This window comes from Ambystoma mexicanum, chromosome 4p, assembly GCF_040938575.1.
Source record: "Ambystoma mexicanum isolate Mex_15411 chromosome 4p, UKY_AmexF1_1, whole genome shotgun sequence".
Taxonomy (NCBI): domain Eukaryota; kingdom Metazoa; phylum Chordata; class Amphibia; order Caudata; family Ambystomatidae; genus Ambystoma; species Ambystoma mexicanum.
This window is the reverse complement of record NC_090927.1, coordinates 182,156,036-182,182,484: the sequence shown is the minus strand read 5'-3', so window position 1 is coordinate 182,182,484 and position 26,449 is coordinate 182,156,036. Positions and strand designations below refer to the sequence as shown.

Here is a 26,449-nt window from a genome sequence, read left to right as displayed (position 1 = left end):
AAAGTGAAGTGCAGGACTCGATTGGCTTCCGGGGCTGAGCCTCTTCACACTGTGTCTAACTCGAAGAGTGAGATATCTGCAGGTGAAAGAATATGGGGTTAATGATCTGGGGTTGTCGGGTATCTCTCTCCCTTTCCCTTCCTCGCTTTTCCGTGGAGCCCTAAGGTGAACGTGCTCACCTTAGATAGGTGAATGCTGGACTCTCCATCTGCGTCTGGTGCAGGGTGCCGTTGCCAGTTCCTTCACTGGGTGAAACGTAGGCCTCTTGACATCGGAGGATTGCAACGGTGTGTTTCCGGACACCTTTTAAGTCCTTACAGTCTTTAGGTGCGTGGGCACGTTAATGTGGAACAGGGCTCTGTATAATGCTTTTTCTATTTGTCTTGCAGGGCTCTTGAGTCTTGAGGTAGAAGATGGTGTGAAGAAAGCCGAAGTTTGAGCCAGAGTCTTGGAATGAAGAGCTTGGAAATGCGTAAGTAAATGCCGGTTGCCTGCTTTTCAAAAGCTCTCCGTCTCTTTTCCCTTGCAGTTGTGAGTTCGGGTGTTGAAGAGACGCTGGAAACGCCGGAGTATTTGCAGGCGCCCTATTGTGGCGGGCACGATGGCGCGTAAGTAAAATACCTGTCTAATGTCTCTTCTTTTGTCTTTCAGGTGCAGGATTGCAGCGCTGAAGAAAACCGGATTTCGCGGAGTGCCGGTAAGTAATTCCACACAGGAATAACTATGCTTTTGTCTTCACAGGCGGAGGAGCAGCGTGAAGAGATGGTAGCTGCCGATGGATCAGGTGAGGAAAGCGCTGCGCGTGAAGGTTGCCGTGCTAACCTGTTGTTTCTTGTCTTTGCAGGTGCTACCGAAGGTTGGATACAGGAATGGTAAACGTTTGTTCTTGCAGGTTCAGGATCGGAAAGAAGAAAACTGGAACAGACACAGTGAGCGTTCTGCTGCAGATGCAGAATAACGCAAAGCACGTTTCATCAATCGGGTGTGGTTTAAATAGCCTTGGAGTGATGAGGCGTCTTCCTCCACTGCCTCGTCTAGGTAAGAAAAGAGTTCCTGTTCCAGAAGAGTTCCAGTGTTGTATCCAGGGAGTGGAGCTTGCCCCACCCAGGTAAGAAAGTAGTCCCGGCTCACAGAGGATTCCTATGTGGCTGGTAAGTAAGCAGCATGGTCTGCTGCAGGTAAGTCCACCCAAGCATCTTCATACAAATTATGAGCCCGGCGCTTCCAGTGCCGGGACCAGTGACTTTGATGAGCCTGGTGCCACCGGCGCCAGGACAAGGTCCAAAAGGTCCCAGTGGGGACCGGCTGGTGCCTAGGATGAAGGTTAGGGGCCTGCTTCCAAGGACGTTGGGCTGGTCCTAGCTCCTTGGAAGCAGTGATCATGACACCAAGTTTAAAAAGGTAGTGGTAGGAGTTTTCTTCCTAGCAGAAAAGTATTCCAGGAAAGAGCTTATAGGGGCTTTTCAAAGACAATGATAGTTTGATATCTTTTTGGCAGAAAGATTTGAGGAAATAACCTGTGTTTAATAGAAGTATGTTACTGAGTCAAGTTGTTTGCTATCCTGAGAAAAATATTTTTATGAACAGAACTAGTATTGAAAAAGAGTGATGGGTCATCTGGACAAGAAGAAGTGTTGAGAAAGTGTGACCCGCCCATTCCAGTGTTTTGCGAGAAAAGTTTAGGGAGAAAGTCGATCATCCTTACAGGAGGGATGATTGTGGAAACCATTTAATTGTTTGAACAGTCAACCAGTTGTGGTAAAAAGGACATTTGTTGTTTATTTAAGAACGACTATGGTTGAAAAAGACATCTCTTTGAATAGAACAGTCTATACTCTGGAGTGTTCCTAGGTTGATCCAGAGGAAGGGAATACACCCCTAGTCACAAAGAGTACTTCCAAGAACATTGGAGTTTAAATTGCAATACTGTTTTGTTGAACTAAACATTAGCCATATTTCCTTGTATAATTTTGTTGTGTATACAAGTGCGGGGGTCAGAGATAATTGGGACATTAGGTCAGTTTTCTTTAGTTTGCTAGGTAGGGATCTCTATTAGATTAGGGAGTGAGGCGCTCATCCCACTTCTTTGAATAAATGGCAACATTTGAGAAAACATACCTTTGTTTCTGTCTCGCATTTCGGACCCCTTCAAGCCACCGCGTAAGAATTTGACACCATTTTTAAAAGGAAGAATACAATTACTGAGAAAAAAGATACACAAAAAGGTCACATCACCATGCCTGGAAGATGCTAAAGCAAGGGTCCATGCCTGAAGTGTATTTCAAGCGGAATCCGCAATCATCAAGTTACCAGATCATGTCCTTTTCAGAGTCCAGGGCAGCTGTAGCATCATTTACACCCCTACTTATACTGCATAACAAGGTTACATTGATATAAAATGTAAATCATAAGCCCGTAAATATTTTATCAGGATCTACTTCAGTGTAAAATGCCACAAGTACAGAACGGTATACAGCGCACCCATTGTTTCTATGGGGCATACAATTTTCTGATTGGTGCAAGCACATGCTTCCTTCAAATGCTTGCTGCAGTTTGCATTCTGGCATATCAAGTATTCCAATATTTCATGTGCTCCCCAGAATTTGGTTTTAATCCTAGCTTTTTTACCCCTTGTCGCCTGAAATGTATGTTGACAAGGCACCACTTCAAGCGATATTTTAAAATGGAACAAGTTACTTACCCATGGTAACGTTCTTTCGACTGAATGTTCCTACAACGTATTCCTGATCTTTGACATCTAGTGTCCACAGCTCGGCTGCTTCGGAAATTTATCAGCAGAGGGCGCCCTGCGTCGATGTCCCTCAAAGGCCTGTATCGAGTGGGACGTCAGATGTTATAAGTAGCACGCACAGCGCCCGTAGCCTCAGTTCTTCTCCCCCCCCTCCACGTGGAGGAGAAGTGGCCACAAGTCGGGCCTGACCGTACTCGGCGTTGCTATTACAGCTTTTGTTCCAACACGGGAAATTCTACAGAGGGGTAGGTTGGGAGAGCGATGAGGAATACGTTGGAGGAACATTCAGTCGAAAGAGCATTACCAGGGGTAATTAAGTTCTTCTAATGGATTGTGTCCTCCAACGTATTCCTCATCTTTGACAGACTCCCACAGCAGTATCCATAATTGGAGGGTGAAAAATGTATTAAGATCAGAAATTAAAGGGCAGAATGAAAGACTGCCTTACCAAACACTACCTCGAGCATGGGAAGTATCCAGGCAATGATTGGTAAACGTGTGTAGCGAAGACTACGTTGCAGCATCACGTATGTTCTTTATAGGGACACCCCTTTGCATGGCTGTCAACGTAGCCATGCCTATGGTTGAATGAGCGTACAAGCCCTCAGGAGGGGCCTTGCCCGTCAAAGTATAGCATTCAAAAGAATGAGGATGATCCACCTAGACAAGGTCTGTTTAAACACAACCTGGCCTAGTTTGTGTTCGGTATACCCAAAGAGCTGGTCATCCACTCACCTTGGACATTCGGGACAAACGCTAAACGTTCTCCTAGGGTGCAACCTATGTAGCCTTTCTTCTTCCTTACTAGGATGCGGAGGAGGATAGAAGGCAGGTAGCACAATTTTTGGACTCAAATGAAAGTCTGAAACTACCTTGGGTAGAAAGGAGGGTCTGACTCAATACAACCCTGTCCTTGTGGAATACAGTAATGGTGGCTTGGAGAAAAGAGCCTGCAACTCCCTCACTCTATGTGCCGATGTAAGAGCAATCAACATAATAGTCTTAAAGGTTAACAGTCTCAATGGACATGAGTGTAAAGGTTCAAATGGAGCACCCATCAAAAATCTTAAGACCAAGTTAAGGTCCCAAACCAGAACCTGAAAAGGTGAAGGCAGGAACACATTTGTGAGCCCTTTTAGAAATTGAGTAACCAAAGAAATCTTAAAATAAGAGCATTCCGCTAATGAGCGCTTAAAGATGGAGAGCACTGTTAGGTAACCTTTAATGGTCCCCACCTGAAGACCCTTGGCTGCCAATAAAATCAAAAAAGGATAGAACATCCGGAGTTGAACACTGAAAAGGATCAACATTCTTTCCTCTACACCAGTCGCAGAACTTACACAGACTTTGTTTCCGGCTGCCTGCCCGAAAGCAACACCTCCATTGAGTCTCTTGACCTCTGGATAGAGAACCCAACCTCTCTCCCCCAACAGAAGGTCCTCTTGGTGGGGGGTAAGGGGGAGGGAAGGGAGTGAGATGCATCGGAGGACAGGTGGATATTTTCAGAAGATCCGGGTACCACGATCTCCTGGCCCAATCTGGAGCAACTAGGATCATGCGGGACCCGAACCGCCTTAACCTCCTGAGAACTTGAGGAATAATGGGGACTGGAGGAAACACGTACAGTAGCGGGAATTCCCAATCCACCATGAACGCGTCTCTTAGAGCTCCTCTCAGAGGAATTTCCCTTTAGCAGTACTGCTCGCACTTCCAGTTGGCAGCAGTCGTGAACAGCTCCACCTGCGGGGTTCCCCAAAGGGCTGAAGATCTCTTGAAGGACTTCCTATGCCATTTCCCACTCGTGGGAGACTGCTCTGCCACCTCAGAGCATCTGCCGCCGTGTTCTCCTCTCCAGCCAGATGAACCCGCCGTCAGGGAGATTCCTTCCTGAATTGCCCATAACCAGAGCTGCATCGTTGAGGTAATGCATGGCCACTGTGTTGTCCGTCATTATCAGGACATTCTTCCCCCGTACAGACCGCCGGAAAGCCTTCAGTGCTAGCCGGATTGCTCTCAGCTCCTAAAAGAGAGATGTGACGTTTGTACTTCGATGGAGACCAAGACCGCCGATTGCCAGATCATTGGCGTGAGCTCCCCATCCTGCGAGGGAAGCGTCCGTCTCTACAGTTAGCTCTGGACCTGGCTGCCAAAAACGTTCTCCTTCCATGAGGTTTTCCTTGCCTGAGAATTGAGACCATGGATTCCTGAGCGCCCATTGAAGGGGCCTCATTCTCAGATGGGCCTCTGGCACCAGAAAAATACAGGATGCCATGAGGCCAGCAACCTTAAGAATTCGAAGGCTGGAAGACTCTGGGCATTCTGAAATTTGGTAACCATCTGGAGAATGTTCTGAGCCCTCACCTTGGGTGGCAAGCACTTCCCCAAGGACGTGTCCAAGACAGCCCCAATGTACTGGAGCTGTTGGGAAGGTGTCATATGGGACTTCTTGAAATTGAGGGAGAAGCCCAGTCTGTGAAGCAAGTGACTGGTAACGTCGAGATGATCCAGGGCTTGTTCAGCCAATCGTCCAGGTAGGGGTAGATGTGAATTTCCCCCCCCCTCCTGAGATGTGCTGCCACTAACACCATCAGTTTGGCGAATAGCCTCGGGCCGAGGTCAACCTGAATGGCAGGACTCGAAACAATGTGCGATCTGCCAACGGCGAACCTCAGGTATTTCCTGTGCTCATGATGGATCGGCACATGAAAATAAGAATCCTGAAGGTCCAATGACACCAACCAATCCTGAAGTTGGAGGACCTGAAGGATCTGAGAAAGCGTGACCATCTTGAATTTGACCTTCAGTATCCCAAATCCAAGATAGGTCTCAGTCCCCAGTTCTTGGGAATCAAAAAATAAGTGAAGTACCAGCCCTCGTTCCTCTCCGCTACAGGCACTGGTTCTATAGTGCCTTTTTCTAGCAGAGTTAATATTTCCTGCACAAGGAGCGGGTCTGGACCTCTCAGAGTGTACTACCGGTGGCTTGTCATGAGGCTTCTGTAGAAAAGGAAGGCTGTACTCGTGGGCCATTGTCTCCGGGGCCCAAGCACCTAAAGTAATGGCTCGCCATTCTACCAGATGCTGAGACAGCCTGCCGCCCCCACCGGTGATCTGTGACCAAAGGGCTCAGAGCAGTTTTGAAGCGGCAGTAGCACAGCCTGATGGCAACGAGGCTGCTGCTTGAGCGGCGTTGGCACCTCTACCTCGTCCACCACAAGTAAACTTACGTTGGCCTCTTTGTCCAGCCATTACTCTCGCCCTTCCAAATGAGGAGTAACGAAAGGATCTACCCCACCATTGCTGTCCACTAGGATGAAAAGGCTGAGACTGCCTAGCAGTGGCACCCTAAGACTTGGCGACTGCCTTAGAGGTCTGCAGCTTCTCAAGGCTCTAGTCAGCCTTGCTGCCAAAAAGGCCAGACACGTCAAATGGCATGTTCAGATGTTTAGCCTGCACATCAGGTGCAAAACCAGACTCCCGCAACAACGCAAATCTGCCTATTGCGGTGTTAGTAGCCATGGATCTGCTGACCCTGTCAGCAACATCCAACCTAGACTAAAGGGATTCACACATTGCTTCTTTGCCGTCCTTCACATTAGCTAGAAAGTCTTCCCTTTCGGGAATATACTCAGCCCCCATAGATATGCAATACCACAGAGTGTACAAAAATCTTGCAAAGGCACAAGAGGAGTTAACCGCCTTCAACGCCATATCCCAGCTGAAATTACCATGCACGCCCATCCATCCACTGATCGTCCCTTTCCAGAGGGAAAGCAGCCTTTTTCGAGGTAGCCGTGGATGCCTGGACCAACAGACGCTCAGGAGTGGGGTGAGATGACAGATATCCAGGGTCGCTCCTGGAGGGGGCAGTATTTTCTGGTAAGAGACTTGTTCACAGCCGGATTAGTCTCCAGGATTTCCCAATTTTTAGCCACCGATTCTGCAGAGCCACATGAAATGGCAATATGGGATCTGTAGGCAGACCCTGATCCAAAATGTCCGTAAAATCATCCTGATCATAGTGGGCAGTAGGCCTGGCCCAGCCCAAATACTCCACCACTCTCAACATAAGGCGTCACTAAGAGGAGGCGGCGGCATGCTCACCAGGGTCTGGTCTGCCGAACTCCAGCTCAGGAGAAGGGTCTATACCACTTGCATTATGCAAGGCATCACAAAGATCCTGCATCCTACTCTCCTCCGAGAGGAGTCATTCTGGCACATTAGGAGTCCCAAACTGGAGACCAAATGATCGACATCTTGTATTCGCAGTCAGGGCATTGCTTGAACCCGGACCGAGGTGTCGGAGTGGAAGACGAAGACATATCGAAGAAATCTTCTCCGCAAATATACGAGGTGCTGAGTTTCACAAAGCAAATACGTTTGCTGAAAAACGGAATTGAGGCGTGAAAGTGGTAGGAGTTGTTGAGGTGTTGCTGTGCTACTACATAGATCATGACACGTGCTTAGGAAACTTGTGAAAAGTGAAAAAGTTAGGGCATATTTGATACTGCTCAAACAAAATATAACCAGAGGGATTTATCCACATTCTGTATATATTTAGATTGTTCCTGGTCTCCCCCTCCCCCCCCCAACATTAACAAAAACTCAAATTGCTTGAAGTTCATCGACCCTTGCGGTCTCGCTGGAATTGTGCTGCACCACCAATTCCAAGGTCTGAATGCTGGAATTGGTCAAATCCCCGTACTCTGGCCATAATAAGACAAACTACACCCTGGGTCTAGTCATTCAAAATGCAATGGCATTTTTAGCCAAGCAGAACTCCGCAGCATCATGTTCCAGAACAAAAATATTCCTAAATGAGTGGACAACTAAAATTATTCAGCATCGTAGATGAAGGTCATGCAGTTCTGTTTGACTCCCTAAAATTATGAAAACAAACAGTGGTCGTGCCTTTGCTGCTGCTTACACTGCAGTATTAACACATTGAGGATAAAAGCATCAGCAGCGCACACCAAACAAGAGATCCACTATTGTGCTATTGAATCTGAATTCGGCCTCCAACCATTGCTTAACTCAAAAAATATACATGCAATGAAGTTCTAAAATATTTCTTTCCTGGCATACACAATACCCCCCAAAAAAGGTTTGTCGCCAACTTCAAAATGAGGGCATAAAAATGCTACCACCTCAAATGCGTGTTCACACCAAATCTGATTTTAAGAATCCGTTATGTATACCTCTGTAAAGCGCTCCGTTGCTTCTCAAAGCCGGGTCCGCGCTCAAATGCCACCATCTATAGAGGCTGGCTATCTTATATTCCGAGAAAACCTTAGTTCTTGAACCAACCAGACTACCTGTTCATAGGATTTGATGAAGTGACCATGGATAATGTACGAGAAGACCTTCGAATTACAGCATGGCAATATCACGCAACAAAGCTCATAGAGGATGTGTTCAGTAATAAAATTGCCGAAAGAAATCTACCATTTTTGTTTCAGGAATAGAATTACTGCAGTTAAAAAAAAAAAAAAGAGAGATAAACCGGGAGCATGTGTCCAAGAGTTAGAAATGTTGCCATTGGTTAGTTGATTGAATAGATACCTTAAAGAATCTGGAATTTAGAATTGTTTGGCTGGGTGGATCACCAGGGGGTGCATGAAAAATAGCAGTCTGCACAGAGCTCGAAATCGGAGCTCCCAATTTGAATTTATAACCCTGTGAGGGCCCTTAGTGCCCATCCCCCTACACAAACATGACCATGCTTGAGGACATGGGGTCAGGCACATAAAACCAGCGCCTGAACCTCTGTCTCATAAAGGGTGTGGGGGATCATGGCAGCCACGCAGAGGGCAGCAAGGGGTGTGCTCGAGCTGCTGGAGGTCGATGAGGTGACCGCCCCCAGAGTATTGCAGTCAATACTTGCAGAAATTAAGTATACCCTCCTAAAATAAAAATGCCCTAGACGCTCCCATCACTATGGCAGAGATAAAGTATGCCATTAGCAGTTTAAAATCGGGGCACGCAGATTTACAGTAGTGTTTTACAAGCAATATCAGAAGGTGCTGGCAGCCAGCCTTAAAAAGGTCTTCAATCCAACAGTGGAAGACAGAACATAACGCAGTTGCTCCTGGAAGCCTCAATTTCGTTGATTCACAAAGATGGGAACACACCTGAGAATTGGGTCTCATAGGCAAATCGCCACTCAATGTGGATGCAAAAAATACTTAAAATGATGTTGGCCAACTGGTTGGACCCAGATCTCATCCATCCGGACCAGGTTGCATTTGTTCGATCCAAGCAAGGAGGGGACAGCCTCTGCAAAATGATTGATCTACTGTACGTACTTGAGGGAACTACCGGGAGACGTGGTCCAGTTATTATTGGATGCAGACAAGGTAAGTACTGAAAGGGTTTGGATTGGGGCAAAACTGGACAGGGTGGATAGCCCAAATATATTAAAAATCAGAGCCTCTGAGTAAATGGGTGCTCATCGTGCCAATTCCCATTGGGGGGGGCAGGTGGGCAGCCAAGGGCGTCACCCTTCTGGTTTGCCCTGGTCATCGAATTGCTGAAATCAAAAATTAGAAGAAATAAATCAGATAAAGGACTAGGGACTCAAAACTAAGTTAACAGTTTCTGTATGAGGTTCTGCTATACCCTTCAGATCCAGCAAATGAATGTCCCTGTGCTGCCGACAGATTTAGAAGAACATGGAACCCTCTCTGGATACAAAATAAATCTGATCTCCCAGCACTGGCTCGCAGGGATAAGGATTGGGGCTCATCGTTTAGAGCAGCACCATTTAAGATGGTGAGCAACAAGATAAAATATTTGGGAATCTGGCTTCCCCCTTGCTTTTATTCAAAGAAAAACTACCTGGTGCTGTGGCAACAAATGTACCAGGAGGTCCAAATTGGGATGATCGTGGATGGGAGACTAGTCAGTAAAAATGAACGCTCTCACTAAGTTATTATTCTTGATCACTATTTTGCTGATGGGAGGTGCCGAAATCCTTTTTTTTGGAGAATACAAATGAGGCTTTGGAGATCGAACAAGGCGAGTGTGGCCTGGGGGGCGGTAGATGATGGGGTGAAGGAGGGCAGGACTGGTACATTAAATGCTAGTACAGAGTAGCCAAGAAGTGGGAGACATTTGAGAAACACGCAAGCCAGGGAAAAAACGTGAAAGTTATGTAGTTAGTCCAGTAACAGGACAGTGTCTTTGGGTATCGTAAATGGCAGTACCGAAGGTTGTGGGGCAGCGCCCAGCCATCTGCCCCTTTTGGAATGTGTGGAGGGACCACAGAATGAAGGAGAGCGTCACAACTTGGCTGTCGCCCCCAAATTGTTTGTGGACCCCTCAATTCATCGCAGAGAACCAAGACCCTGCTATGTTTCACAAATGGTTTAAAAAGCTCGACTTGACAGTGGGGCAGCGTTGGAAGCAAAGGAAGTTTCATAAATATCCAGAGTGAGAAAAGAATTTGGGGGATTGGGACGATTTACCAGTGCTGACCCATCTACAATTAAAAAGGGAATACTAATGGGGAAAAATGTAATAGTTGGTGGAACACAGACTAACACCCTTTGAAATATTACTCAAAATGGCTCAGATAAATGGGATATCCAAAATGTATAAAAAACAAATACTACAATTGGGAAGTAGACTTGGGGCTTAAGCAATCGGACTACATGTGGACAAAAACATGCAGGTCAACCAAAAAAATAAAATAAATCGAAACTCCACAACTTGAAGCCATTGCATAGATGGCAAATTCCACTTGCAAGATTTTCAAAGATGTACAGCAATATCAGCGAACATTGCTGGGAGACGCAGACCTATCAAAAATGAGCCACCTATTAGCACATGTGGTGGGAGAAGGTACACAACATTTGGTGCGAGGTCCGGTCATGCATTAAAGGGTATGCTGGGGTAGAGAGTAGTGTTATTCAGCGTACTACGTAGGGGTCCCAGAGCAACAAGGGTGCTTTTAAAACAGTACTATCAAAATGATAAAAATACAGAAAGATAGAACATTGTGTTTACTTTTAAAGAACTAGAGACTAGGTGAAGAAAGATGAGGAGCAGCGAGGGTGGGCGTTCCAGTGCTCAAGAGCTAAAAGAGGAAAGGAGCAGAAACGAGACGAAGCACAAGGTGGCTTAGGAACAATCAAAAGAAATAGATTCTAAGATCCCAAGGGGCCTGAGGGAACATAGAATGAAAGTAAAGAGATACGGAGGGGGCCAAACCATGGGTACACTTAAAACAATTGAAAGCAAGTGATTGAATTCAAAAGGGAAGTAGTGACAAGGAAAGTAAACAAGTAGTAATAGGATAATGAGGGGGTAGAGAAAGCAGGGAGATCGCGCAAGAACGATGAACAGTAGTCTGAGAAAAGAAGAAGTTTAGTGGCTTGAAAAGAGATAAGCACGACAAATATAATCAGAGGCAAGAGCGAGCGATAGAAGAGAAATGGAGAGAAAAGAAAGATCAAAGATAAGGCTCAAGTTGAACACTAAGCGAGAAAAGGAAAGTGGATGGAGCAAAGGAAAGAGGGAGGAGAAGGGATGGGAGAAATCGTGGCAGAGGGAGAGAAAAGACTTGTAGTTTGTGAGAAGACATCCAGCTCTGAACAGCTAAGATAGTTTGAAACAGTAGAATGTAGGACAGAAAAGAAAAATATGGGTGTCATCAGCATAAAGAAGAAAGAAAAAAGTTGAAAGAGGAGATCAGAGCAGAAAGAGGAGCAGTGTAGAGAGGGAAAATAAGAGGACCCAGTACCAAACCTTGGGGGTCACCATAAAGAAAAGGAAGCGAAGACGACGTGTCCAGCCCAAGTAACAGAATAAATGTGTTGAGAAAGATAAGAGGGGGACAATTTGAGAACAGACCAAGAAATACCCAAAGTGGAAAGAGAGGAGATAAGAAAGTGATCCACAGTGTGAAACGCTGCAGATAGATCGAGAAGAATAAGAATAGAAAGAAACTTAAGAGTGGCACGCAGCAAGAAGAGAATTAGAAACTTGAAGTGTAGTCTCTGTGGAGTGAGACAGGTGGAAACCAGACTGCAAGGGGTCGGGGGGGAGAAGACAATGAAGACTGAGATAACAGGTTACCTGGGTATAGGCAGCCCTTTCCCGAATTTGAGAGAGAAAGGGTAGGAGGGAAATACACTGAACGTTAGCCGAGGAAGAAGGATGAGCAAGGAGGAAGAAGGCTCGGCAAAATACACTTCAATTTGAAGAAAAGAAAAATATTTTGGCTGTTGGGTGGCGATTAAATGCTCCCCCGTAGGGCAAATATAAACAAATATATTGCACTAGAAAAAGCTAAGCAGGAGATGGGATGTTAAGACAGACAGCTTGTGGGTGTTTGTGGTTACCCGCTAACTGTACAGGGTTATCCTCATTCCCACCCACTACCTGATCCTCCCACCAAAACATCCTCCAAGGAACTGAGAAACGCCAAGATCAAACTTTAGGCTGTAACTGGCCTTCCAGTATTTCCAAGCATACTTCTGAAAGTTTTGTTCTGCCAGTAGCACTATCCCAGTTGAAATTAAGTGTACTACCAGCCACTTTTTATAAGCAGTATGTGTATCCTTGCATCTGTTACTTGCACTCCTGTTAAAAAGTAGCACTGTGCAAAATCAATGGGTTGTGTATAGCATTAGACAGGCATATACCAGGCAGTGCTATACTAAGCCTAAGTAACTGCATCATTTCCCAGCTGTTGCCATCTTCTGGTTTAGTAGTACCATGGCAGAGTGTGCCACTTATTTTTTCCATGCAAAGAAAGGGTTGAATGTAGAAGAGAAAAACATGGATACCAGCAAATATGTGAAAACCTAAGACTTCAGAAAAACAAAGGTCCAGTGAGCTTTGGCCTTAGATTAGGACAGATTGTATGTGCATTTTATTCCATCTATAATGTTCGAGATTACATCTATTATCTTAAATTAGATCAAATTTGTACAGACCATTGGGAATCTAGTCACATACCTCCTCTTCCTGTTTTTGTGCTTCTGAAATGAGAACAAAGAAAAAAAACATTAGATAAACTGCAGTCCGTCGGTCACAAAAATAATTAGGGAAAAGAACCAAGTCTAACATTCGGCTGTTCTAATGTGGTCCCCCCCCCTCACCCCCCTCCGCCCGACACCCCCCCCCCCACTATCCCTTTGTTTGCTCTACCAGAGCACCACAGCCAGAGGGAGCACGCAAGCAAGAAGTGGCAGGGTGAAACAACCACGAGAGTTTGGGGTGGACACGAACCACTAACCCAGAAAATGGCCCTAGTATATTCCACAAACTGGTCTATTTAAATTTGCCATTATACCCATCAAGAGTGCTCCTTTCACAAGGCTAAAGAGTGCCTTTCTAGGTTTTAACTCGACATGCATGTCCATGGATGGGCAAGCCCACTGAAGTATTGTACTGGATACAGAGAGAATATAGGGCTGGCACATACCATCTAATACGCCAATTTCCTTGCATTGGAAGAACATACTTAGCCATGCCACCCATGTTTATGATGCTGTCTCCCCCATCAATTTCTCCATGATTAAATATATAAATAATGGGTGTAATCTAGTGAAGTAGATTGGATTTTTTCCCCTCAAATGTAGAACCGTTTTATCAAAGGCTTTACTTTTAAGAGCCAATTACGAGCAGTTGTACAAATGTGGATGTGGTTGCAAACTAGACCTTGGCCTCTTCTGCCAGGGTCCGCCAGACATTCATTGTAGCACCAGACAAAGAAGCATTCAGTTTGAAAACTAATTGTATGGAAAAACTTGGGATTAAGGAATCCGACACTGCCGTCCTAACAGACGATATTAAATGGACTGGACTACACCTCTACATTCTTGACAATGCTATATGTAAACGGCAATGATTGGAAATGATGCAAGTACCTGGGTTTTACGCCATGATACAATACGGACACAACAGGAATGCAGGAATGTTATTGGCGAGAAAAGAAAAAAAAAAAGGGGGGGGGGCATGTGTGCCTGCAGGGAATTTGTGGAGAGTGGGAGTACTGTGACTGTATTGAAGATTGCACCAAGATTATTGGCATTGTCCTGGGTTTTCAAATCGCATACCCAAATGCACTTTCCACATTCAGTTAAAACATGCGACTATTACAAAATGTCCAGTCTCAGACTGGAAGAAAGTCGGCCGCGTCAACACTTAAACGTATGTGCGCGCATGATGCAAACAAGAGGTGTCTGCTTCATCCAGTTAGCCATTTTACCAGCAAACAGTTGTACCTTACAGAACTGTGAGAAAAAGCGAGTGCATCTTACATGAGGTAACTGCGCAAACGCGCACGAGTCTACTGCCTGGGCTATGTACCATTAGAAAGGAAACATCACTCTCCTTCATCTCGGCCTGCAGCTTGTTGATCTCGAGCGACAGGGAGCCCATGTCCTCCAAGACCTTTTTAATCTTCTCCTCCACCAGCGTTTGTTTCTGCTTTGCTTCATCTTCCAGCTCGGACAGGGCGTCCTTCTCCTCGTTATTTAGAAATTCGTGGAGTTTCAGAAACTCCTTCTTGATCTGTTCTCTGATTCGGATGGTCTCCGCCTGTTGAAAAGTAGTTAAGGCGATTATTGTGCAAACAATGGGACATGAAAATAGCATAACTGAATGCCTAAAACGTGCCCCTGTTGAGGAACAGAAAACCTTTATATTGTTTTTCAAATCCCATCTCCCAAAAGGCAGCCTGGTCCACCAAAAAATACCTTTTCTGACAGGGGCACAGCAATGCAAGGTAGAATGCACCAGGCTATTTCTGGGCTTTGTTGCAGCACCAGTGATGCTCGCAATCTACACCGCTCTTCCAGAAGGAACCCAATGCATTTCAACCAACAGAGCTTTTGTTTTTGGCTAACAGAGCTTTAATATTTTGCATAGTAGCAAAGGATTCTGAAGCTTTAAATTAAAAATATATCAATAAATAAAAAAATTGGGGCTCCGTCATGCAACCCACAATCCATTTTAGGGGCAACCGAAGAAAGCAATTTCCATAAAGGTCCATTGCAAATCATCTTACTGCACAGATTTTTAGCACCATATATAATCTACTAAATTTCTTTAATTTCAAGAACTTTCCTTTCCCAGGAGATCATGTGAACTATATTTTGACTGGAAAGACGAGAGTGGACAGTATTCAGCGCACCTACCCCTGGGTGTATAGTACTCGTCGGATGGTCATCCACTAGTCAGTGGATAAAGCACAACGCGTGGGTATGTTGGGTTACTTGCGCCTAGCTCTTAGTTTAAAGTAGGAGTTCCCACCAGTGACCTTTAAACATAGTATTTTATTGGTCCTAAACCAAAGTGAGTTTACAATTTACAAAGTGCCAAACTACTCCATTTGGAGGCACATGCAATTGTTTTGCCCTTCCCAGGCTTTCGCAATGCTCAGTTACAGTAATAATGTTAATGGTATAGTATCATGTGTGATCCAACTAGCACAATTCTGAATAATTACAAACACCAAAATACTTATGTCCCATTTATTCAGGGTTCATCTCGGGCTAATCATGGATACACATTGTTGTACATTCTAGTCTGAGAATAGTTCTGCTATAGAAATTCAGGTTGAAGACTGTCCTTTTACAAGATTCTAAAAGGTAGTTTCTAAAAATGTTATTGTTCCTTATAGTGCTAGTTACAGTTTCCACAGAGTCCCAGTATTCTAAGTTTAGTTTTGACATCAATGCCATCACTGGGTCTCATGGATGGTTTAGTTTGTCATCTTAATTCTAGTTGCAGAACTTAATCTACACATTGTATCTTCAGTTATTAGTATGGTGCGTGCTGGGGTCTCCGTACAGTTCCTTTCTTAGTGTCCCTCTTAATGGGTGGATCTTGTAAAGAATACAGATTGGTCCTTTTTCGGTTTGGGTTTCTTTCAAGATTGCGGCGTCCGTAACCAGCGTGACGCTGCCATCCTGAAAACAGACCAAATGAATACCGGATTCCTAATCCAATCAGAGGCCACATGATTAACTACTGATGACAGTGAGACACTTATGCGCCACAAAGTCAGATACGCAACAGTGAAATGACAAGATCCGCTCCAAGAAAGGCTATAATATCAGGTCAAATACTCATTACCAAATCCGGCGGACATCTTGCAACGGCCTCATCAGCCTCAGCTGTGTTTTTCTTGGTAGAACTAAGGAGTCCGGCCACTGCTCAGCCGATGATGGGCTTTGTGTCCTAGAGTACTGTGCCGGAAGAACAAGCCCAGGGTTTTGGCATTATAAACTTGTTGACCATCACTTACAATGTAGGTTCTCCTTCAGGGAGCTTTTGCAAACTGGATAAATTCGGGTTTCTGACATGCAACTCCTCCCAAATGTTGTGGTATCTATCTGCGTTTTCTTGGGCATGGCTTCAACAGGCCCAGGTTTACTATGCAGCGAGTAGATTTCAGACACCCACCTGGTGCAGCGAACCCCTCCATTTGCTCTCCTTCCGGCGCTGTACCCCATAGAATGCAATTGAAGTCCCACAATAAATTTAGTCGAATTGTACACATAGCTCAATCTTTTCGTTCTCATGCCTTCCTGACCATCTTATCTATCCCCTCCCCAACATCCCATCTATCTACCCGGCTTTGCTCCTCCCTACCACTACTGCATGTTCCATCATACTCCTCGTTTGCCTTGGGCAGGCAAAGCGCTCCACCATTCCCTATGGCAGGAGGTGCCATCTAACACAAATCAGCATAACAGGTGGTTTGCCCTCCAAATTCTATAACCAATGTATAAAAAAAAACAATATGACAGCTCTACTAAACACGTTTTGGTCTCATTGGAGGATAACGCTATATCCAGTTTTCAGCTTCTGGGAAAGGGGTTGAAAATAACTTTACAGCAAAATGGTTGTCAAGCTAAAAAGTATTGAAAAATGCAGTACTGTTACGGTAAGCAGAGTTAATGAGGCTATGAACGGCTTGTGAATGCCTGGTTTTGGGATGGGGTTGGAGTAAAGATTGTTCATAAAACCGGGATAGTTTTCTACAGTGGTTAGGACGAACGAAGTCTGTATCAAACTGGCAACCTGCCGTACAAGGCAAGCTCTGCCAGAGCCTGTACCATCCCTATAAAGACTAACAGAAGAAGTGACCCGACACCACTGGTGCTCAATCTTCATAAGGAACAGCTCTCTCAAATTGCCCTCTACTAACCGGTTAAGGTGCACAACATACAGGTCTACCTGCAGCCCTCCCTACACCACCATCGCAACTAGTACCCACAACTGGCTAGCCCAAAGAGCAGTGATGGCTCTACAAGAGCACACAACATCACAGGTCGTTGCTCTGTCCCTTACTTAAACCACAGCGCAATCACTCAAAGATTGATTAGATGTGCTGGGCAGTGGCACAAAGCAGAGTTGACGTGCGCCTTTCCCATTTTATTTGGAGCGGTTGCGAAAAGCACTACAAAATCATTGCCCTTTGGGCGGCATCCACTACGGCTTCATCACTGCAATGAACCCTGTCCAGCAGCCACTACTGGCAGGTGCAGAGAAAAGCACGCACCGAATAAGGTAGAGTGCACACATGCCAGAAACCATGTCTTAATTATTAATGAATCCCAGGTCTACGAACTAGGCCTTGAGCTGTACCTTGTTGTGCTTCACAATCGAATCGTAGGTTCTCTTGAAGGTGCTAAAATCCTTAAGCTTGTCCTTGAGGGATGTCTCCATGTTCTTCCACTTAGCCTAAAGAAACAAAGACCAAGTTTCAGAATCACAATGTAGCCTTCTTCCAACAGTTTTTAATTGCACAAAACAAGAAAGCCACCCTTTCTTTCAAGGATTTATAAACAGCGTTACAAGGATTTCTTTCCTAGATTTACATTTGCAATGCTTAAATAAACTAAACATATGAGTCAGTGGTTCCTGCACGAGTCACGACTGCGTCAATGGAACTTTCCTATCCATATACAACCTCCGACTTGGCCAGGAATTGCATGCAGCCCGCACGACAGCAGCAATCACTGTTGTGGGACAGCCAGCCCCATTCTACAGTAAGGCCAAGATTAGAGCCATGGAGTTCAAGACACAAACATTTCATCTTTCAAATGCAAGTACAACACAGTGGAAAGAACCGTTTTCAGGAATGTGAAATAAAGTGAAAAACAAGAAATGGGGCAATGGCAGGCTCCCAACAGGAATGCTTCCTGTACCCCGAAAGATCTGCCCAAAACAATGTATGTAAAGATGCAAACTTGTCAATTATAGAAAACGTAGGACTAGAGGCAAACGAGTATTTCCATTCCGTATTCTGAAAAAGAGCCAGTTTAATTGAAGTGGCTCTAGTGGTCAGGCGAGCGCTAGCGCCAGTTTAATTGAAGTGGCTCTAGTGGTCAGGCGAGCGCTAGCCAGTTGCCAATGTCTGAAGAGGGTACTGCCCGCTGAATGGTCACTTCTCCCCATTGCATTGTTGGCTTTCTGAAACAAAACTGTCAGTAAAGATCAGGTCAAGGGTTTACCTAGGCACTGAGAACACAATCAGCATTTTTTGGGGCAAAACTCAAGCCTCCTCGGAAATTGAAAAGGATGCGAGAGCACTAGTTTCAACATGCTAAAATGGCTTGCTAAAAACCTAAAGACCAAACTCCCTACCCTGGTGAGTGTAGGGCATGGCTCTGCAACCTTTGGCGCCCCAGATGTTTTGAACTACAACTCCATCAGCCCTCGCCAGCATGGTCAGTGGCGAGGAACAGGGGGTTCATAGTTCAAAACATCTGGAGAGCCAGAGGTTGTATATCCGTGGTGTAGTGTCTCATTATGCTGCAACTGTGGCCACTACCACCGTGGGTTCAGATGAGCCGCAACAAAGGAGGGGTAAAACATCCAAACCAAGCAGCAACGCATGAAGGGCTAGTAAAATGGATTTCAGCCCCAACTATGTAGTCTGATGCCAACACAACCATAGGTTGTGAATTTTCAGATGACCCAAGGTAGAAACAGATCCATCATTAGCGATCCACCAGGATGGGTCTGGATGTGCAAGGGTGGCCCAGGGAGGCTGGAATCCTGAGATTACCAGTGGAGAGCATCCATTTGCAGAGGTATCAGGACAAAGGACGTGTGTGGTTAAGTTCTGCTTCCAGTAGTGAGGTCATGTGGAGCCATGCACAGGGCACCACAAGAACAAATAAAATATAGGAGGCGCAACAATTTCTGGAAATGGGAGAGCAGCTGCAGCTCAAAACGGTTCCATTTATTAATATCCCAGCAAAAATATTGCCTTACAAAAATATCAGCATATTTTTGCAGCGGTATTAAGGCATGGAACCTGTGGGGGACACACCTGCATTATTGAGCGGGTGTACACCCCTGCTCCCAAAACCCCCCAAAATTATCCCCCAAAAATTATCGCCTATGGCCGTTCCAGACGACCATATATATGGCGATATTTTTGGTGGGTATAATCTGGGATACATTACTCACCGTAATCGTATTTCTGATGCTTGCATCTGCTTAGATGCACATGCTGTGCATAGGCCGACATCTAGTGGAAGCTGCGAGTATTAAAGTTTGTTTTTCGAAACTCGAAACGGGGGCGTTGAACCAGAGCGTGCCAGTAATACTATCCCTAGTGTGACTTCCCCTGTACCCATGATCCTGAACGCGTGTAGGACCCTCAGATTGTATTTTTTCTGACATGAGGTAGCATGAGGAGTAGCGCGAGTACAGAGTATCCAAGCAGATAAGATAGATAAGACTACAAGCATCCATGTGCCTTCTCTCAGAGGGGAGGAAGGGCGGGCGCATGCGATTCTAAGCAGATACAAGCATCAGAAATACAATTACGGTGAGTAATGTAGCCCTTCTGAGGCTTGTGGAATCTGCTTAGATCACATGCTGTGCATAGATTAACGAGCAGTGTTAGAAGGAGGAGGTGGGACTAGTGTCTTAGAACCCGCTTGTCCGTCTTGAGTATCTGTCTTGGAATGAATGTCAATGCAGTAGTGCTGAGTAAAAGGTGTGAATAGAGCTCCATGTAGCTGCTTTGCAAATGCTGTCAAGGGGTACATTTGCAATGAAAGCCAGAGTGGCTCCAGTACCTCTTGTAGAGTGGGCCCTTGGTGTAAAAGGCAGTGTTTTATATGAAAGGGAATAGCACAGTTGGATACATCCGACTATCCACTTAGTGATGGCGTTTTTAGAGACGCAATCTCCATCTCTGCCAGGAGCTATGGAGACGAACAACTGATCTGTTTTTCTTAGCGGTCTGGGTCTGCATAGTAGAGGACCGCCATCCTCATATCTAGTGTGTGGAGTTTCACCTCAGCACAGCTCTTGGCTTCTTGGAAGGCGGCTGGTAGCTCAATAGACTGGTTAACATGGAATTTGGAAATTAAATTCATTGAGAACCTAGGCCGAGTGCGTAAAACCACTTTATCCTTATGAATAGTAAGGAAAGGATCCTGCACTGACAGAGCTTGAATTTCACTGACCCTTCTTATGGAGGTGATGGCTACTAAGAAGGCAGTTTTATAAATCAGGTGTTTGAGACTAGATTTGCGCATGGGCTCAAAGGGAGGGTCCCATGAGCTTAGCAAGTACCACATTAAGGTCCCAACCTGGTGGTGGGTTAGAAATTGGCGGGTGGAGTCTCTTTAACCCTTCCATAAATGCTTTGACAACTGGCACTTTCCAACATGACACCTTGTTATTGGAAGTGGTGTAGGCTGATAAGGCTGCCAGGTGCACTTTAAGTGAGTTAAACACTAACCCTGCATTCAATAGATGGAGCATATAGGTGACAACATTATGAGGAGTACAATCAACTGGGTAGATTTGCTTATTCTGACACCAAATAACGATTCTTTTCCATTGGTCATAGTAACAGTGCCTTGTGTTAGGTTTTCTTGACTCAAGATATCCATACATCTCTGGGATAAATGGAGATGTCGGAACTCTACGACTTCAGGAACCATGCTGCCAAGTTCATTGAGTTGGGCTGAGGATGCACGGTTAGCCCCTCCTGCTGGGAGAGTAGGTTGTACCGGCACGGGAGTTTGATGGGGTCCCACACCGCCATTTTGCGTAGGTGTGGGTACCATGGTTGTCTTGACGACATAGGAGCAACCAGGATGAGAGTCACCAGTTCCCTGTGGATCTTGTTCACCACCTTCCTCAACAGAGAGGTTGGTGGAAAAGCGTAGGCAAACATCCCTCACCAATTCATCCATAGGGCGTTCCCCTTGGAGCCTGGCTGCGGGAACCTGGATGCGAAGTTTGGGCATTGCCTGTTTTCGGTTGTGGCGAATAGGTCTATAGTGGGGGAAACCCCACAGAGAAGAGGTCTCCTACGACTTCGTGAAGTCTCCCCTCATGTACTTCTGGGAGGGGATCCCTGCTCAGAGCATCTGCTAGTGAGTTGAGATCCCCTGGAACATGTTGGGATGTAAATCCATTTCCATATTTTCTGGGCAAGCTTGGACAGATTTGGCGAACGAGTGCCCCTTTGTTTAGGTAAAACATCGCAGTCATGCTGTCTGTTAGGATCTGCACTGACTGGTTGGATAGGAGGGGTTTGAATGCTCGAAGCGCTCTGAAGACTGCTAGAAGTTCTAGCAGATTGATGTGGTTCTGAGCTGTGTGAGACCAGAGACCCTGTATGGTGAAGGTAGTGGGCTCCCCACCCTGCTAGGGAGGCGTCTGTTGTGACAACGGCCTGCATCTTTGGATCATAGAAGGGTTTCCCCTTCGTAAGATTCTCCCAGTGAAGACTCTGTACTAGTGTTGGCGAAACGACCACTAGATCGTTCCACTGACCACTTGCTTGAAACCACTGTTTCGCCAACCATTCCTGCATGGGTCGCATGCGCAGGCGCGCGTGCGGAACCAGGTAAATGCAAGATGCCATCATGCCTAGCAAACGCATCGCTTTGCGCACCCTTATTTGGCGACCAGCGTGATAGAGGAATTTGCAGCAACAGATTTCAAATTCTTTCCTCTGATGGCAAGGTCAACCCCTTTTGGGCGTTTAGGACAGCTCCTAGGAACTATTTTGGAGGGGCTTGGCACCAGGCTTGATTTCTTTCTCGTCGATTGAGAAGCCCAATTGGAAGGGGAGGTCGATTGTTCTTTGGATGTTTAGTCTGCAAATTAAGGGTGATTCCCCTGTAATGAGCCAGGTCGTCCAGGTAAGGGTACAATGGTATTGCCTCCCTGTATAGGTGCGACGCCACCACTGCCAGCTATTCCGAAGGGCAGCACCTTGAACTGGTAATGCTGGTTGTCTATTTTGAAATACAAGGATCTTCTGTGCGCTGGGAACATTGGATATGAAAGATGCCCATTTTCATATTCCAATGTTGCCATGTAATCCCTTTTTTAGTAGGGGGATTACATCTTGTGGGGTAGTCATGCAGAATTTTTGTGGCTTGACATACTTGGTCATGGGGGCGCCCTAGTAGCTCTACACAGTATCCTGCGGACACTGGACAGCACCCATCTGTACGAAGTGATCCCCTCTCATGCGTGGGTGAAGGTGGAAATGCACCCCCCTACATGGGATGCATGGGAGGGGAGCCGAAGTGGAACATCACTGTTTACTGGGTGGCGTACCACCTCTGGCGGGTCTGCCTCTAACCCTAGTGCAGCCGCTGCGCTGCCCTCTGGGGAAGCTTTGTGATGATTGGAACGATTGTTGCCCCATGAGGTTGCTTGATTTTGATAGTAGTTTGAACCTCTTTGGGAGCTTTGGCCCCGAAAGCAATGAAAATGAGTTTGCCCTCTGTCCGGAGGGTTTATTTGTGAGTTGTCAGAGATTTTAGGGTCTCGTACTCGTCAGGCTTCGTCCACTGCCTTGCCGAATAGTACGTTCGGCTCTACCTGCATGTCTATAAGAGTGGCTTGGGTTTCGGGTTTGAACCCTGACTGTCAAGCGTGACGCTTTATTACAGTGCCTTAGGCGATTAATATTCCAGCATTATCTGCTGCATCCAAGTTTGTTTTCAGTATGCAGACTGATACGGACCTACCATCTGCTGCCAGCTGAGCCAACTGGCTCTTCAGTGGTTCAGGTGCGGAGGATACTAAAGCATCTACTTCTTCCCACTCATGGCAATTGTAGCTTGCCAAAAGAGTGGCACGGTTAGCAATTCGTGCCCGATAGGCGGCAGTGGAGGCAACTGTCCTGCCCAGAGCATATAGTCTTTTGCTCTCTTTATCGGGAGGTGCTTCTGAAGAAGAAAGTGGTGTACCTGCCCTCTTTCTGGTGGTTGTTACTACCAGGGAGTCAGGTTTTAATTGACCCCTAATGTACAGGAGATCGGAGGGTGCAGCACGGAATAATTTTTTGACTCGTGGATTATCCGCACAAGTAAGATTTGGAGTTACCAGCGAGGGGTCAATTCTACGCTGGATAGATTTTAATATAGGGATAGCCTGAGTAATGGCTCTTTTGTCACCTAGGATCTCTTCCGTGAAATGTGGGTCAATATGAAAATGGGCTGCTGCCTTAGCCAGTACCTCGTTGAGGAGTTGTTGATTATCTACCGGTCGTTCACCGTGGGTGGGGGGGAGGGGGGGGGGTCTTCAGGAATTGGAGTCAAGATTGTAGGCTTCAGCCTCTCTCCTCCCCCCCCCTCCTCCTGGTCCTCGTCATCCCCATAATAAGAGACCCCTGTCTGGTCTTCCATCATTTGTGGTTCTGTTTCCTCACAATATGACTCGGGATGGTAAGGTTCAATGACAAAAGGGTCCGAGACCAAGCCCTGCGCCGGGGCATCAGAGCGTGTCAGGATTCCTGCCCTTCATGTCCACAGCCCTCCAAGATATCAGGCTGGAGCCAGGCCACAATCACCTACATGGCCCTCAAGGGCCTCTCCATCCCTCCAAAGACCCACTTGGAGTCAGACCTGATGCTTGTAGCACCAGATTCACTCACTCCCATAGGATAACATTGGGGAATTGCACTTGTAGTGCATTGATGGGGACAATATGGATGCCCCCACATATTTCAGTTCCCAGAACTGCATGTGCAGTCTAGTCTTTTGGGTGTGGTGCAGCCCAGAGACACCTGGGATACCCAGAGACTATTTAAGCCACGCCCAGGCTGAGAAGCATGCTTTGCATTTTCTGCACCTGCAGCGTGACACTCACTGTTTCGGATCAGTCTCCAGTAAGCCTGCATCTTTCTTCTGCGCTCAGCTCCTGCAAGAACACCGTTAGGAACAGCCTTACCTTGCGGCGCTTCTGCCCATCATTCATCGCTCCTTCTGTTCTGCGGGCATCTTCGACGGCGTCATTCCCATCCTGGCAAGCCGCTTCCTAAGGAAAAGGGAAAAGAACAGAAAAAAGGCATTAGTAAGCATTCAGCAAATCTTCGCTCATTTTTTAAAGAATGTACGAGCTTCAAACGCTTACCTGAATCCCAGCCGCTCTGGGGGGACTCTTTCTCTGGAACTTCTCATCCATCTGCAAGAGAGAAAAACACTGCAGGTTAGCGTGGAAACACCTAGAGTCGCCGCATACCGCGCTTGCTCACCGCATTTCTTCTTCATAACCGGCATCCACACTGAAAACGTTGCGGCACCTAAAAGACACAGAAAAAGAACTCCGTTCAATACAAATACGAAAGGGTCGCATCGCGCTCTCACTCACCTTCAGCACTACTCATCTCAGCAGCACGTCACCATCCCTGGACGCCGGCCATTATCGAAGGAAGGAAAGGAACGAAGTTAGAGAACTGTTCAAAAGGCTCATCATACTTACCTGTTGGACTCTTGCCAGTGAAGTAACTAGGCAGCAACGAGCCTGCATCAATCAAAGCACCCCTGAGCTGAAAGCAGGACGGAGAGCACACTTTCCAAGAAAACAAGGTAAGCTGTGGATCAAAGGGAAGGGTTGGACCCCGGGGAAGAAGGGGTTCAAGCACACAGACAATAATGAATTAAACTCTACCAATCCTGTGTTTCAGGCCCAGTCTCCAGTTGAGTAGACTCCAGGGAAGGCTTTGAGGTCGTAAGAGGTCAGAACAGGCTTAGTGACGTCCCCGTGGATACCAGGTGAGCGTTACAGAGCAGAGTCTTTTAGCAGGGGGTTGAGAGGCCTTGGACCCCGAAGGGGCAGAGGTAGCTGGTGTGTTGGCATAACTATGAAAATAATTAGTCTTTTTCATGCAAAAAAATGACATTCTTCTCATAACCACATCGATATCAGCTGAATTCCATTCTCTGGAGCTAGGCATAACCACAACATCTTCCGTTTTCTCCTCCATGCCCATATCTTGAGCAGTGGGAGTGATGATTTTACCTTTAGTGGGAGGGTCAGGGACCTTGGACTTTCCTACCGATTTAGGGGCCTTTTCTTTCTCCTTATGAACATGGTGTTCTGAAGGCTTGTGTCGTTTATCCCCCTTCCCATGACTAGAGAAATGTTTCCCACTGCTTTTAGAGGCTTCCGAGGGATCCGACACCTCCCGTCGAGAATCGGAGGTTGTACGAGATTCGGAGGAAGGAAGTCGAATCTCGGGAGTAGACGCTTCGTGCCTTGCTCGAGGATAGAGGTCGAAATAGTCTGACGATCGGGCCTCTGACTATTGGGAGTGCGACACCTTTACCAACTGCGGAAGGTTAGTCTGTCATGAGGTGATCGCAAATGGGAACGCCCAGAGGACACAGATTCTTTGGGCCGCTCTGTCTTCCGTTGTTGATCGCTCGACATGCATGTCGAGTCACAGCGGGGGACTGATGCGTTTAGTGGAAGTAGTGTGTGTCGCGCTTATGCCGCCGGGTGTTGTCCCCATAACTGGGCTGCCGGCCAGTCTTCCGGGTCGGGGGCTTGTGCGTGGGTGTCTGAAGTCACCCCTCTACCCTCGCCGTCCGATACGGTGGCGTTGCTGCCATCGCTAAATGACCCTTCAGCGTCCATGGCCTTTATTTGCCCGGTGTAGTGGAGCGGTCCTTTTTTCCATCTAAAAGGCAGAGCCAGGTTCAACTGGAGACACCCAACGAGACAATCCATGCAAGTGCCATTGATCCAGAGACAAAACAGCATATTTTGTGCACGCATTGGACACCTATCAATTGATGCTTTCTTCTAGCATTCTTTCTTGTAGCCTCCCAGACTGATTGCGTTGGTAACAGACCAACTGACCCAACTCGCCACCCCCCACCCCATTAATTAAAAAAAAAAAAGTCAGGCCAGTAAACAAAAGGGCCTAGACATTTTCATTTTATACGGACACTTCAAGATAGAGGGCATTCACATGCGGAGACCTCTTACTAACAAGGGACTGGCTAATCTACCTGGACCTTGTGGTTCCAATCTTTCTACCCCAGACAATTCCTCAAGTTCAGTTGGGCAGGCGGCGTATGAGACTTTGCTAGGCTGCCCTTTAGGATCCCTTGCACACCCTGGGGCTTCACCAAGCTGAGACCCATTGTGGGGATTCAGATTGATCATTTATTTGGACTACAGGATTATGTTGCAGGACAAAGCCTTGCTGTGGCAACAAGCCCAGGTAGTAGAGCTGCTACACATGCTTGGAGTCGAGATACACTGAGAACAATTGGAATTGACCTGCCTGGAGTTTCAGTTTCTGGGTTTCTTGGACGATACAGAAGACACCACCTTAAAGCTCCCCATGAGCAAGAATAATTACCTTGAAGAGATAAATGCCCGGTCCCATACACTATTGGAAGCTACAAAGACTAGGAGCAAAATCGCAATCTGGTCTATACACCGCACA

The 26,449-nt window shown here is 46.4% G+C and overlaps 1 protein-coding gene across 5 annotated transcripts in view; it reads right to left on the bottom strand.

The window, feature by feature from the left end:
* The window catches only part of TRIM35 (tripartite motif containing 35), a 229,003-nt gene that overhangs the window by 162,117 nt on the left and 40,437 nt on the right, over positions 1-26,449 (bottom strand). For all 5 annotated transcript variants that reach the window (XM_069605655.1, XM_069605656.1, XM_069605654.1 and 2 more), the window contains exons 2-4: positions 17,359-17,454; positions 14,071-14,301; positions 12,715-12,737 (exon numbers count right to left, since the gene is read on the bottom strand). In XM_069605655.1, the coding sequence (XP_069461756.1) occupies positions 12,715-12,737; positions 14,071-14,301; positions 17,359-17,454 (350 nt within the window). The remainder of the gene's footprint in view (positions 1-12,714; positions 12,738-14,070; positions 14,302-17,358; positions 17,455-26,449) is intronic.